This window comes from Engystomops pustulosus, chromosome 6 (assembly GCF_040894005.1).
Source record: "Engystomops pustulosus chromosome 6, aEngPut4.maternal, whole genome shotgun sequence".
Lineage (NCBI taxonomy): Eukaryota > Metazoa > Chordata > Amphibia > Anura > Leptodactylidae > Engystomops > Engystomops pustulosus.
In genome coordinates this window covers 24,491,501-24,507,895 of record NC_092416.1, presented here as the reverse complement: position 1 = coordinate 24,507,895, position 16,395 = coordinate 24,491,501, and the positions used below count along the sequence as shown (strand labels likewise).

Sequence of the window (16,395 nt, the reverse complement as noted above, 5' to 3'; positions counted from 1 at the left end):
GGGGAGGAGATAAGCTGTGACATCATCTATTGTCAGTAGTGATGTAATGATGGGTCAGTGTTATCCATATAGAGGTCATTGTACAGGGAGAGGGAGGAGATAAGCTGTGACATCATCTATTGTCAGTAGTGATGTAATGATGGGTCAGTGTTATCTATATAGAGGTCATTGTACAGGGAGGAGGGGATAAGCTGTGACATCATCTATTGTCAGTATTGATGTAATGATGGGTCAGTGTTATCTATATAGTGGTCATTGTACAGGGAGGGGGAGGAGATAAGCTGTGACATTATCTATAGTCAGTAGTGATGTAATGATGGGTCAGTGTTATCTATATAGAGGTCATTGTACAGGGAGGAGATAAGCTGTGACATCTATTGTCAGTAGTGATGTAATGATGGGTCAGTGTTATCTATATAGAGGTCATTGGACAGGGAGGGGGAGGAGATAAGCTGTGACATCATATATTGTCAGTAGTGATGTAATGATAGGTCAGTGTTATCTATATAGAGGACATTGTACAGGGAGGGGGAGGAGATAAGCTGTGACATCATCTATTGTCAGTAGTGATGTAATGATGGGTCAGTGTTATCTATATAGAGGTCATTGTACAGGGAGAGGGAGGAGATAAGCTGTGACATCATCTATTGTCAGTAGTGATGTAATGATGGGTCAGTGTTATCTATATAGAGGACATTGTAAAGGGAGGGGGCGGAAATAAGCTATGTCATCGTCTATGGTCAGTAGTGATGTAATGATGGGTCAGTGTTCTCTATATAGAGGTCATTGTACAGGAGGGGGAGGAGATAAGCTGTGACATCATCTAATGTCAGTAGAGATGTAATGATGGGTCAGTGTTATCTATATAGAGGTCATTGTACAGGGAGGGGGAGGAGATAAGTTGTGACATCATCTATTGTCAGTAGTGATGTAGTGATGGGTCAGTGTTATCTATATAGAGGTCATTGTACAAGGAGGAGGAGATAAGCTGTGACATCATCTATTGTCAGTAGTGATGTAATGATGGGTCAGTGTTATCTATATAGAGGACATTGTGCAGGGAGGGGGAGGAGATAAGCTGTGACATCATCTATTGTCAGTAGTGATGTAATGATGGGTCAGTGTTATCTATATAGAGGTCATAGTACGGGGAGGGGGAGGAGATAAGCTATGACATCATCTATTGTCAGTAGTGATGTAATGATGGGTCAGTGTTATCTATATAGAGGTCATTGTACAGGGAGGGGGAGGAGATAAGCTGTGACATCATCTATTGTCAGTAGTGATGTAATGATGGGTCAGTGATCTCTATATAGAGGTCATTATACAGGGAGGGGGAGGAGATAAGCTGTGACATCATCTATTGTCAGTAGTGATGTAATGATGGGTCAGTGTTATCTATATAGAGGACATTGTGCAGGGAGGGGGAGGAGATAAGCTGTGACATCATCTATTGTCAGTAGTGATGTAATGATGGGTCAGTGTTATCTATATAGAGGTCATAGTACGGGGAGGGGGAGGAGATAAGCTATGACATCATCTATTGTCAGTAGTGATGTAATGATGGGTCAGTGTTATCTATATAGAGGTCATTGTACAGGGAGGGGGAGGAGATAAGCTGTGACATCATCTATTGTCAGTAGTGATGTAATGATGGGTCAGTGATCTCTATATAGAGGTCATTATACAGGGAGGGGGAGGAGATAAGCTGTGACATCATCTATTGTCAGTAGTGATGTAATGATGGGTCAGTGGTATCTATATAGAGGTCATTGTACAGGGAGGGGGAGGAGATAAGCTCTGACATCATCTATTGTCAGTAGTGATGTAATGATGGGTCAGTGATGTTTTAGAAAATAAGTTCTTTTCTGGTGACACTTCTTTTCATTAAGTCATGTAATTAACAAATATGACATCACTGGCCTGTGCAATGGAACCAGCTACCATATACTATACGGAAAGAGGTAATTGCTATGTAAAGCTCACCAATAAAAATCCTGGAGACCCTCTTTAAATTACGATGAGTCATTATACAGATGTCATGATCTGAAATGTTCTACTTTTTTTCAGACATTTTCAGAACATTTTATCACAAAATAAGGTGTTACTTTTCCATTCTTTTAATACCCACTGACGATTTGGGCTTTTTGTCCTCATTTATTCTTAATCTTTGATCTTTTTTGTGAAAATTACAGACTGGCTCCACAGATGAATTTATGTTATTTCATGTGGTACAGCGATAAATCATTCTTGTGGTTGGAATATATCACTTGGGTATTTCCACTCGAAGGAAGCAGGAAGTTAAAAAAAAACAACCATGGTAAAATTTCATCTCTCTATGACGTCTTCTTGGAAAGGAAACAACTGAAATCCCAGGGTTGGTCAATGCCCAGGAGCAGATCTAGATCACATAGCGGACAATGATCATCGAGTACTGTATAGAAGAGGACCCGATGATGTCAAGAATATGTAATATTATATGTTTAGACACATTTAACAATGTAGATATCTATGGTGTAACCAAACATTCAGACCATTGCCTGATCCGGGAACAAACTCCATTTTGTGATAGGTCTTCAGCTCCACCATAACAACCATCTTACCCAGTAATATTCCCACTCTTGTATATTTCCAGCCACAACTCCCTGACCAAAGATTCTAAGATAAGAGAGAGTTGAGATCCAAAAATTGATCATTGCTCATGAGCAGAAATTGACCCCATTGACAATTATGGTCAACTCAATGATGTTGGTGATGTCGAGATCATGGGATATCATATCTATCGATACAGTATCAAACCATAGATGTCTTCAAGTCTGTACAAGTCAACTACAGACGGATCAATCTGACCACCGCTTTCAGAAGACCACAGCTTGACATTGACCAGATTTCCTGGGACAGATTTTTAGCTACACCGAATAGTATGCGTAATGAGTAATATTCTTCCTTTAGAACAGGAAGCTGTAGGTGTCCATTGTAAAACTGATCCATCAGACCAGATTGACCTAGAACGAATTTCCTGTGACAGATTTTCAGTTTCACCATATACTATGCATTTCCTGTAGTAGAACTCCCCTACACTTGTATTTGTACTCCAGTTAGATGGACATCTCTTTGCCGACACTTTCTAAGTGAAGAGACAGATGAGATCCCGGGGTTATACAAATACAAAGAAACTTGGCACTTTCAAATCATGCAAATAAGTTTTTATTTTAGCAAAGATAAAGCAATCCAAAAAGTTATGCAATGTTTCGGTTCTCGTGGAATACGTGAGCATTCTCCTCTCGCTGCTTGACATTCCCGACCATTCATGACAGCTTCTATATACCCTTCCTCTGCACTTAGCATGCAGTGAAGTATATACCGATATATTGGTTATTTCATACACCCACGTCCTGGCGGTCCCTTTCTTAAGGACACCCGGCTTACAGACCACTTCTAGTTACAAACTGACCTCTCTGCCCACTGAAATTTCTAGTGAAGCTCTCTGGATACTTTCATTTTAGTCCCAGACTGCAATGATGAGCTGTAAGGTGTCTGTAATGGAGCTTTATTGATAATCCTTGGTCCAATTACAGCAAAAATTTTGTCACTGTGACAAAAAAAAAAAATTTGTCTGGAGCTACATTTATAAAATATACAGTTCCGACTTACATACAAATTCAACTTAAGAACAAACCTAAGGAACTTATCTAGTATGTAACCCGGGACTGCCTGTATTTTGTTTTGTCCATTATATCTATTTGAAGTTTAATCTATTATCATAATTTTTGACTCTGCATTGCTTATCTGATCCATGTATATTAGCACTATGGATTTTTTGGGAATATTGGTTTAATGCCCACTATTACTGGCTCTAGCCTGTTACTTTTACACATTATCATATCTGCTCACCAATGGTCTGATGATGTACCAGCCACTGATATATATATCTTATAAATTCCTTTATGGGATACATTTCCCCTATTTTGTATGCTACTGATGTATTTGTACGCTGATGTATTTTTGATTATATCTTGTTTATCAATCTAGGAACTGGAGAGGGTACAACAAAAAGCCACCACAAAGATAAGGGTTATGGAGGGTCTCAGTGATGAGGAAAGATTAAAACAACTAGATTTATTTAGTCTGGAAAAGAGATGACTACGAGGGGACATGATTAATTTATATAAATATATGAATGGTCCATACAAAAAACATGGTGTACAGTTGTTCCAGAATAAATCACATCAAAAAACAAGGGGGGCACTGTCTACGTCTGGAGAAAACAAGGTTTAATCACCGGAGGCGACAGGGCTTCTTTACTATGAGAACTATCAATCTTTGGAATAGCCGAGCTCAGGCACTGGTCACAGCAGGGACAGCAGAGAGCTTCAAGAAGGGTCTAGATGCCTTTTTACACCTAAATAACATTGATGGTTATGTTAAATAGAATTGTTTCCCCTAAATCCCTTCCTCATCCAATCCCTTCCCTTCCTTGGAGCTTAATGGACATGTGTCTTTTTTCAACTGTCTGTCTGATAGGTTACTTTCTATTTCTATAATAACCGGTTGGTATCCTATTTGAGCACTCCAATGGTTCCCAAATGGAGTAACGTATATGCTACCCTTACCGAGATCCCAGGGTTGACTGTTGCTCATGAGCAGAAATTGACCCCATCTACCTTGCCTCAGTATTCAGTTGAACATGTCAACATATAATGGTAACCTGTGATGGGGAACAGCTTGGCGCCAATTGCCTGCCCGTTAAATTAGCGGTTGTTGAGTTCCACCAACTACAAATATAATGTAAAATATCAAGATAAGAGGTCAAATTAACGGCCAAAACGTTCTGCCCCAGAACAGATAAATTTAGCTTAATAACCATTTCTGTAAAATTTCGACTTGGAGTTTGTAAAAATTTCCTATCTGCATCTTCCATTTATTTCTCGAGCTGCCACTATGCTCAATAACAAGGTATCAAGGTCACAATCTTGTGGTGTTGTGAAGACACATTATTCACATTATTTTCCTACTGGAGACATATACAGCTCAATGCCAGGCTGAGGGACAGAGCATCACATGGTCCATTATTGTGTTAAATCGCCCCGATGATATGGTAGATTGGCTTGTTGATGATTTTCCTGTAATAGATTTGAAGGTTTTAGATGCCTTAAATACTGAAAACTTACTCTTAGGTCATTAATGACAGGTTGGTGGGGTATTGGCTCCTGACACCTCCGATCGATGAACTGACTGCTGCTCAGTTGCATTGGAATGGGTACAACTTTCTATGAATCTAGGTAAGATATAACACTTACTACAAGGGTCCAATAGAAGCTGCATTGTCTGCCCACATAGTAGGTCAGTGGCTTCTTCTTAGTAACTTTCAAATCATAGTAACTAATGAAATCATTGAAAACCTACGACCCTCTCCCTCTTCCAAGAAGACCAACCACTTTCCATGAATGTTCCACTTTCCATGAATGGTCAATAAATATCATCTATAGAGGTTTCAATGAACCACGTAACTCCCTATGTACTGACCATCAGTTGTGGCCCGCACCCCCCTGTTGGCACAGAATAACGCACTAGATCCTGGAACATCTGAGAACACTGTTTTGCATCACAAGGATCTACAGGAGCCTACTGTAAGTGCAGGTACAAAGTATTTCTGGGTGGAACAACAGAGAGAAAGAACAAACAACTAATTACTGTGTGCTCTGGGGTCTTTGTTATTATCTAATCTGGGGTCTATAGTATTACCTGCTCTGGGGGTGGGGGGCTCTCCACTATTATCCCCTCTGGGGTCTTTGTTATTATCTAATGTGGGGTCTATAGTATTACCTGCTCTGGGGGTGGGGGGCTCTCCACTATTATCTTATCCCCTCTGGGGTCTCCCTTTAATATTGTCTGCTCCAGGGTCTCCGTTTTTATTTATCTGCTCTGGGGGGTTGTCTCTAATATTTATTTCCTGGTCTTGAGCCTCTTTTAGTTGTCGACTTGATGCAGTTTTTGCTATCTGGGGTGGCAATTAGCGTTGCACTGTGTCATTCTTGCTGTTTTGTGGTAGTTTGTGCTTGCAGACACATATGAAATAAGAATAATAGAGAGGCAAAAACTTGCCCACAATTTCCAATGAGCATTACAGGATGACTATTTAATAAGCCATTTGGAGCCAAAATCTTCTCAATGTGCAAACGAGTAAATTTGAATAAAATATTTTTTAAAGTGTTTCTGTCACTGGGCACCATTTGGAGCCTCCTCCATGTCCCCACAAACAATAAAAAAGCTTATCCCCAAACAGTTTTTTAAAAATTTCTAGTGGTTTAAATGATCATTTATATTAAAGTTTGCTTGGCTCCCTGCTACCTTGTGTCCAGTGTCCCTGGCGGGTGTTCAGCATGGAGCACAGTCCCCTCACTCCCTCCTATGGAAACATGCTCATCTGTAAGTTTGAAAAAAAAACCTCATCATCCTAGTCATTCTTTGTCCCTACCTGTGCATTTTTCAGAGAAGGAAGGGAGGTCGGGGCTCTGCTCTGTGCTTAACACTCCCCAGGGACACAGGACACAAGCTGGCAGGGAGCCAGGAAAACTTTAATATAAGTTATTGTTTTAACCACTAATGCCAGAAGTTTTATTTCAACAGTTAGGGAAAAAGCTATTTATTTTTTATATATTTATATTCCCCTGTGGAGACATGGAGGAGGTTCAAAAAGTGTAACTGGGTGCGGGTTCCCTTTAAGTGCCTTTTGCATTTACAACTGGAGCAATGTGGAGCTCTGGTGAGGTGTCACGTGATAAATAAGGTTTATTACCTACTTGTCTTAATTAACAGAAATTAATGCTGGGAAAGTAAAACAATGGGGACAAACAATGTGACAAATGCAAATACATATAAAAAAAACACACATACATCTGACAGGGATTAGAGAACAGTGAGTAGACCCTGAGTGTAAGCCCTTGGCTTCATGTAATGTGTACAGATCGTCTGTGCAGGAGACTGAACAAAGTCTGTGGGTGCTCCTAGTCATATCATTGTGCTGTGGCAGCTTGCAAGCATATAGCATAGGCTACAGGAGAACAATAAAAAAACATAGTTATATTATTTAGTATATATTAATAAAAACATTGAAAAAAATTAGTATATTCATTTTTAAAAATTGTCTTATAATTGCAAAAATAACATGTCCACAATAAATGTCCACAATATCCATGTAATAATGCCGCCACACAATGTCCATGTAATAATACCACCACACAATGTCCATGTAATAATACCACCACACAATGTCCATGTAATAATGCCGCCACACAATGTCCATGTAATAATACCACCACACAATGTCCATGTAATAATACCACCACACAATGTCCATGTAATAATGCCGCCACACAATGTCCATGTAATAATACCACCACACAATGTCCATGTAATAATGCCGCCACACAATGTCCATGTAATAATACCACCACACAATGTCCATGTAATAATATAGCCACACAATGTCCATGTAAAAATGCCACCACACAATGTCCATGTAATAATGTCGCCACATAATGTCCATATAATAAAGCCACCATGCAAGGTCCATATGATAATGCTACCACACAATGTCCATGTCATAATGCTACCACACAATGTCCATAAAGTAGAATAATGCTACCACACAATGTCCTTATAATAACTCTACCACACAATGTCCATGTAATAATGCTGCCTCATAATGTCCATATAATAAAGCCACCACGCAAGGTCCATATAATAATGCTACCACACATTGTCCATGTAATAATACCATCACATGATGTCCACATGATATACCACTATAATATACTCAAATAATACCAGTAAATAGTTACAAAGTTTTACCATAACGCCAGGGACAGATTAAGGGTCCAATGGAGAACCTTAGTTAGGATGGGGCTCTCCAGTTCTGTAGTTTAAACTGTTTTGTATTGTATTGTACCAGTGATGGGGAAACTTTTAGACACCAAGTGCCCAAACTAAAATCAGAACCCACTTATTTATCCCAACATGGCAATCCAAGCAGTAGCTTAACTGCTCTACCTCGGCTTTAAATCGTATAAGTGCACTGACGCCGATATATTGAAGGAAGGAGGGGAGATTTGTACCATCACTGTCAGGGCCGATACTCGCCTTTTTGCTGCCTGAGGTGGAAATTGAAAAATGCTGCCTTCCTCCCGCGCCAAAAGTCACATACTAGCAGTCAACTACAGAGACATTAGTGACATCAAGTATCTAGGACCATACAGGTGATGATCTGCTTCATCAGGAAGAGGACTTATTTATGATTTCTCCCAGCCAAGGTCTATCTCTGCTGAATTCACAGTCAAATGTCTTCAGCTCCATGCAGCACAACTCCACACGGCGCCACTAAAAAAACCACAGTCACTTCATATAAGGCCATTTAGTTTATTTAAAATCCAGCCCCTATACACAGGAATGAACACAGTCTCCACCAGTAATGAACACAGCCTCCTTCAGCATGCACAGCCTCCCCTAGCATACACAGCCTCCCCCAGTAATGAACACAGCCTCCCACAGCATGCACAGCCACCCTCAGCATACACAGGAATGAACACAGTCTCTACCAGTAATGAACACAGCCTCCCTTAGCATACACAGTCTCCCCGAGTATTCACAACCTCCCCTAGCATACACAGCCTCCCCCAGTAATGAACACAGCTTCCCACAACATGGACAGCCTCCGCCAGCATACACAGCCTCCCCCAGTAATGAACACAGCCTCCCACAGCATGCACAGCCACCCCCAGCATACACAGGAATGAACACAGTCTCCACCAGTAATGAACACAGCCTCCTTCAGCATACACAGCCTCCCCCAGTAATGAACACAGCCTCCCACAGCATGCACAGCCACCCCCAGCATACACAGGAATGAACACAGTCTCCACCAGTAATGAACACTGCCTCCCTCAGCATACACAGCCTCCCCTAGCATACACAGCCTCCCCCAGTATTGAACACAGCCTCCCACAGCATGGACAGCCACCCCCAGCATACACAGAAATGAACACAGTCTCCACCAGTAATGAACACAGCCTCCCTTAGCATACACAGCCTCCCCTAGCATACACAGCTTCCCCCAGTATTGAACACAGCCTCCCACAGCATGGACAGCCACCCCCAGCATACACAGGAATGAACACAGTCTCCACCAGTAATGAACACAGCCTCCCTTAGCATACACAGTCTCCCCGAGTATTCACAACCTCCCCTAGCATACACAGCCTTCCCCAGTAATGAACACAGCCTCCCACAACATGGACAGCCTCCGCCAGCATGCACAGCCACCTCCAGCATACACAGTCTCCCCGAGTATTCACAACCTCCGGCAGTAATGAACATAGCCTGCCCCAGCATACACAGCCTCCCCAGTATACACAACCTCCCCCAGCATACACAGCCTACCCCAGCATACACAGACTCCCCCATTATACAAAGACCCCCAGTATACACAGCCTCCCCCAGTAATACACAGCCCTGCCAGTATACACAGCCTCCCCCAGTAATACACAGCCCCGCCAGTATACACAGCCTCCCCCAGTATGCACAGTCCCCCAGTATGCATAGCATCCAGTATGCACAGCCTCCCCCAGTATACTTGAAGATTGTCCCCAGAAATAAAAATAACAAATCAGCTACTTACCTCCAGTCACGCTCCCACACAGCAGCTGCCATCCCCATCTCTCCCACCAATGCTTAGTTGCTGGCAGAAAGGCGGCGTGATTTCATCACACACCATCTGAGTCCTTCAAAGATACAGAGCATCATACATATGCCATACATTTAATGGTGGGTGATTCGGACAGCAATGGGTATTCACCCAGGCTGCCCCCATTAGGGCTCAGACATCTGCCGCCTGAGGAAAGATTCTCACCTCGCCTCATGGCAGATGTGGCCCACTGTAACATCCAGGATGACGGGAAGAATTGAGAGGCTCACAGTAGCCGCTCAAAGAATAACCCCACCCTGTCCGCACCTCATTACTCATCCTTTAGTCTCCGGCAACCAACACTATGTTGTGACATGGTGCAGGCGGATACCAGGAGTCCTGTCTGGTCAACCCTGTGCTGGGGTAATGGCCTGGGTGCTTAGAGAGAGGGCTCTGAGTGCCATAGAGTCACCACCACTGATATATATTGTTTCAATTATTAGTTCTAGGGATATTAGAAACAATGCCATATTTTGTTTTAGTTCATAAATTCATATCTTTACTAAACCAATTCCGATTTTGGTCCATGAGATGCCACCATGCAAAGCACAATATCACTAATGCTACCTTGGTACAAGGCCCAAATATTACCACTATACCATGACCATTACCATTACATAATGACTGATGAAAACCTATACACAGGGCCGCATCTGCCTTGGGCGGCAGAATGCCGATCCGTTTAAAAGTGGCATCTTGCCGCTCTAATGTGGACGATTCGGGTGTCCGTTGGCGCCCGAATCGCCCACCAGGTAAATCGCACCTGTCTCTTTAAGACAGGTGTCGCTCCATATTATGCAGGGACACTGGCTGCGGATCATGACGTCACGCCGCCTGTGTCTCTGAGTGGAGCTGGGAGAAGACGGGAGCCGACAGGAGCCACCTGTAGACGGGACCCGTGCCGTGGGAGCAGCATGCCGAGGTAAGTATGAGTTTTATTATTTTCGTATACACTTTTTAATTAAATACATATAAGGGGCTAATATAATGAGATAGGGGGGTGGGAGCTTCTATATATACGGGGGTGGGGAGGACTGTAGATATTATATGGGGGCACATTATTCTTATACTGGGGGTGGGGGGGACTGTAGATATTATATGGGGCCACATTATTCTTATACTGGGGGTGGGGGCTGTATATATTTATATGGGGCCACATTATTCTTATACTGGGGGTGGGGGGGCTGTATATATTTATATGGGGCCACATTCTTCTTATACTGGGGGTGGGGGGGGCTGTATATATTTATATGGGGCCACATTATTCTTATACTAGGGGTGGGGGGCTGTATATATTTATATGGGACCACATTATTCTTATACTGGGGGCGGGGGGGCTGTATATATTTATATGGGGCCACATTATTCTTATACTGGGGGTGGGGGGGCTGTATATATTTATATGGGGCCACATTATTCTTATACTTATTCTTGGTAGCATTTTAATATTCGCCTCATGCAGCAAATATGCTAGAATTGGCCCTGCCTATACACAAAGACCAATATTTACCATAACATATAACATATAATGATCATATAAGAGTAAATACGAGCCCTGCACAGAAGCTGCAGTGTAATCCAATGACTTACTTGTGACATCTCGGATGTTGTCTTCCCTCTTAGTAGTTCATTAGGCAGGGTGTCCCTTAATAGTTCATTAGGCAGGGCTCCCCCCTTAAAAATTAATTAGGCAGGGTCTACCCTCTCAGTAGTTTATTAGGCGGGGTCTCCTTTAATATTTCATTTTGCAGAGTTTGAGTAATACCTTAGGCAGGGCTCCCCTTAATAATTCTTTAGGCCGGATCTCCCCTTAGCAATTCAACAGGAAGGGCACCTTTAGTAATTAATTAGGCAACACCCCACTTAATAATTCATTAGGTAGGGTCAACCTTCTCAGTAATTCACTAGGCAGGGTCCTCCACAATAATTAATTAGGCAGGGCCCCCCCTTAATAATTCATTCGGCAGGGTCCTGCTTAGTAATTCATTAGGCAGGGTCACCCCTAAATAATAAATTAAACAGGGTCTCCCCTTAGTAATCCATTAAGCAGGGTCTCCCCTTAGTTATTAATTAGACAGGGACCCCCATTAATAATTTATAAGGCAGGGTTCCCTTCCCCTTGGTTAATTCCCCCTACTAGTGGCCCCACGCAGCATTAAAAAAAATGGAAAATTAGTACTCACGTCCAGCATGAGAGGCCTCCATATCTTAAAACTGTTTGAAATGCGCATGTATAACAAGCCAGAGAATCATTAAAGCTGTTGTAGCTCCAGGCTGAGCCTCCACCATGAAATAATACAGATCGCGGGGCCTGGCACTGGCGATAGCGAGCTCAATAGCGCCAAAGAAAATCCATCCCTGCATAAAACAATGCCACACAATAGCCACAAAACATTCTACCATACTGAAATAATATCACTAAATAGTGACAAAGTTATTCCATCGTACAATGCTCAAATAGTACAACCACATGTTGTACATATAAATTACCACCATACAATACTCAAATAAAATGAACATGTAATAACTAAGTTAAACCATCACTGCATCCAAGACCAAGTAGGGCTTATCACTGAAGAGGATGGACCTCCATTCATGAGCTGAAAATTATTTTCATTCTCTATTCGTAAAGACCTGAAAAGACCAGTCATGTGACCATCGTATGGATGCATGGAGCTTAATGATAGTTTCATAGTTTCATTGTTTATACGGTTGAAAAAAGACACTTGTCCAAACAAGGAAGGGAAGGGATTGGATGAGGGAGGAATTTAGGGGAAACAATTCTATATAGCATAACAATCAATGTTATTTAGGTGTAAAAAGGCATCTAGACCCTTCTTGAAGCTCTCTGCTGTCCCTGCTGTGACCAGCTCCTGAGCTCGGCTATTCCACAGATTGACAGTTCTCATAGTAAAAAAGCCCTGTCGCCTCTGGTGATTAAACCTTGATTTCTCCAAACGGAGACAGTGCCCCCTCGTCTTTTGATTTGATTTAATCTGAAACAGCTTACCAACATATTTTTTTTGGATGGAATATTGATTTGTTAGGGACAGAGCTACTGTGGTGTATCATTTGTATGGAGGAGAGGAGAAGTGATGGAATCAGTATCTACATCTACTGTAGGATGAGAATAAGGAGCCATAAAGATCCTTGTATTACCTTGTACCAAAAGTATCATCCCATAGCTCATAAGTATACCATGGAAATTATGGAATTTGTAGTTCTTTTCTGTCATGCTTCCCCTGTTCTCAGATCCCCCCTAAACAATAGCCTGGATGTGCTTGTACTTGTAGATCTTTTCTCTTGAATCCTATTTCAATAAAGTTCTTCATGATTATGCTTCCCCTGGCAGCACTATGTCCAACAGAGGCTTAAAAGAAACAGTATAGAGGTGATGTTATGGCAGCCAAGGTGTGTATTACAAAGTTTTTCCAAAGCTGAGGTCGATATTCTGCAGCAGCTGCATTGTGTAACAGAAAAGGTTTGTATTACGCAGTTGTTTAGAAGATAGACTGTGTATTATAAAGGTCTACAGGTGATGAAGTTCTACTTTAGCTGAGGTGTGTATTATAAATTTCTGTAGTAGCTGAGGTGTGCATTATAAAGTTCTGTAGTAGCTGAGGTGTGCATTATAAAGTTCTGTAGTAGCAGAGATGTGTAATATGATGTTCTGTAGAAGCTGCTGTATGGTCTGAAGGTCTGAAACAGCTGAGGTGTGTATTATGAAGTTCTGAAGAAGCTAGGATGTGTAATATTTTGTACTGTAGTAGCTGAGGTGTGTTTTATGATGCTCTGTAGTATCTGAGGTGTGTATTATAAGGTTCTGAAGTATCTGAGGTGTGTATTATGATGTTCTAAAGTATCTGAGGTGTGTATTATGATGTTCTGTAGTATCTGAGGTGTGTATTATGAGGTGCTGAAGTATCTGAGGTGTGTATTATGAGGTTCTGAAGTATCTGAGGTGTGTATTATAAGGTTCTGAAGTATCTGAGGTGTGTATTATGAGGTTCTCTAGTATCTGAGCTGTGTATTATGATGTTCTCTAGTATCTGAGGTGTGTATTATGATGTTCTCTAGTATCTGAGGTGTGTATTATGAGGTTCTGAAGTATCTGAGGTGTGTATTATAAGGTTCTGAAGTATCTGAGGTGTGTATTATGAGGTTCTCTAGTATCTGAGGTGTGTATTATGATGTTCTCTAGTATCTGGGGTGTGTATTATGATGTTCTCTAGTATCTGAGGTGTGTATTATAATGTTCTGTAGTAGTAGTTGTAGTAGTAGTCCTGCAGCAGCTGTTGTATATTCTGCAGTTCTAAAACAGTTGAGGTGTGTATTATGATGTTGTGAACAAACTGAGGTGCGAATTTTGGAGTTCTGCAGCAGCTGATGTGTAATCTGAAGTTCTGAAATAGCTATGGTGTGTATTAGGACAGGTGTGCATTGTAATCTTTGTGTATGCTTTCAGGAAGCCTACTCCTAACAATTTTGCACAACAACGTGTTAAAAGAGCCCCTTTGCTTCAGGATCAGTTGAAGACCCTTGAAGGTATGCTAGGAGTTGAAGGATGTTGCTGCAGTGAATGTTCTTTTTAATGGACTTTTCCATCAATCAGGACACAAGCCCTCTATAAGAAATGTCATTAGATTGGTACAGACCCTCTTTGGAAGGGTTATTGTGATATAGTGGTCAGTAGACTTTAGAAGATCACGACATCTCCATGTTGAAATCTCCATTTCGGCAGCTTCATGCTGTAGACGAGACTGAGAGCTTCAGGTCTTTGAATATAAAATATAATTCCATGAGAAATGTATATTGACTCTGTGTTTAATATTCGTCTTAGTAAATATCAGATGCCTCACCTGATCCTCCTCATATGACTGATGATACCCGGAAGCAAAGCCTTTGGGAGAGAAGAGTCCTCCTTCTAGAGGTTGTATAGAGATTAGATAAGAGGTATAGCATATAGATATACAGGAGGTGTGTAGGAAGAAGGTGACAGAGTGCCCTTGGTCCTGACAAGGTAGGTCTTCTCCGATGTCTCTTGAGTTGGCCTTCTCTGGGCTTTCGTTTTCTCAAGCTTCTGTATTGGATTATCAACGTAGAGAGGACCCATGTGTGTTAAGTATACACACAGTATATATTCTGTTTTCTTATAGTCTACCTACTGTCTTTCTCTCTACAGGTTAGTCATGGACTGGCCCGGGATCTATCTGTTGTTGGCTTGCGCTTTGACGTCTTTCGGTAAGCTCGGAAATCTATTGTAGATCTTGTCGTAGTATTTACTTATACAGATTTTTTGATGTTTACTTAAAAACATTCAGTACATAGAGAAACTACCACAACAAATGATGTTTAGCTCCTTAACACTCAACAAACAGGCTGGTGTGTAGGCAATGGGGGAAGGGGGTTGTCGCCAAGTTGTCTGGTTTTCTTGTACTACTTTGTGTACCTTTTTTTGCTTCAGTTGAGACTAAAAGTCTCAACTACGACACAAAAGTCTGAGACAATAGTACATGAAACCAGACAACAGGGTGATAATTTTGTTTTTCAATTCAAGTCAAAAAGTTTTTGTGATGAATTGTTCTTAATTTTTTTGACATTCAGTTCAAGGAAGCAGGTTTTTTTTCACTCATATCTCACTGTCCTTCTTCAAAAAATTCATAACTTTTTTATTTTTCCATGTACAGAGCCGTGTGAGGGCTTATTTTGTGTGTAACAAATTCTACTCCTCCGTGGCATTATTTATTACTCCATGGCGTGTACTGGGAAGCTGAAAAATTCCAAATGTGGGAAATTTGGGAAAAAAAACGATAAACTTTCTTGTGGGCTCAGTTTTGACAACTTTCACTGTGCGTGCTAAATAACACCTCTGAGCACCGACCCCGGGTATTAGCAGTGAGCCCTCTTCATACACCCACCACACCTCTGCGCCGTACATGTACGGCATGGAGCGTGAAGGGGGTAAAGTGGTAGTCCCATTTTAGCAAATTAATGTTATTGTTTGTATTATGAAAAGTTATACAATTTCCAAATATACTTTTTGCATCAATTCCTCAAGGTTTTCTAGATCTCTGCTTGCTGTCCTTCTATTGAAAGCTTCTATGGTCACTTCCTGCTTACAGGAATCTATTCCTGACCATGCAATGTCACACAGGTGCAGGGCTCGTTATGTCACACAGCTCTGATTACTCTCTGTGATGGTAACGAGCCATGCACCTGTGTGACCAGGGTCAGCTTTCTATCCATGGGAAGTAAATATCGAAGCTTTCTATAATATGACAGCAAGCAGAGATCTAGAAAACCATGAGGAATTAATGTATAAAGTATATGGGAAAATTGTATAACTTCTTATGATAAAACATTAACATTAATTTGCGGAAATTGGAAAACTCCTTTAAAATCGCATCAACAGAGGGTTAATGGCTTATAGAGCGGTCCCCTCTCCTTTGGCTAATTGCTTAGATCACTAAGAACATTATTAAGAAGAAAAATTTAAAAATTACACACACATTATGAATAGACATATATAACGACCAAACCTGAAGGATTTATACAATTATTCAATATGTACATGATTCCCATAAGAAAAAAAAAAAAATATGTGGCAGAATTTTTTTTTCATTCAAGCTTCCAAAAAATGCAATGAAAAGTGG

At 41.3% G+C, this 16,395-nt stretch overlaps 1 protein-coding gene across 1 annotated transcript in view; it reads left to right on the top strand.

Moving 5' to 3' along the window:
• The first annotated feature begins 14,630 nt into the window (after positions 1-14,630).
• The window catches only part of LOC140065877 (uncharacterized), a 72,046-nt gene continuing 70,281 nt past the window's right edge, over positions 14,631-16,395 (top strand). The window contains exons 1-2 of the mRNA XM_072113438.1: positions 14,631-14,762; positions 14,925-14,983. Coding sequence (XP_071969539.1) covers positions 14,932-14,983 — 52 coding nt within the window. The 5' untranslated portion in view covers positions 14,631-14,762; positions 14,925-14,931. The remainder of the gene's footprint in view (positions 14,763-14,924; positions 14,984-16,395) is intronic.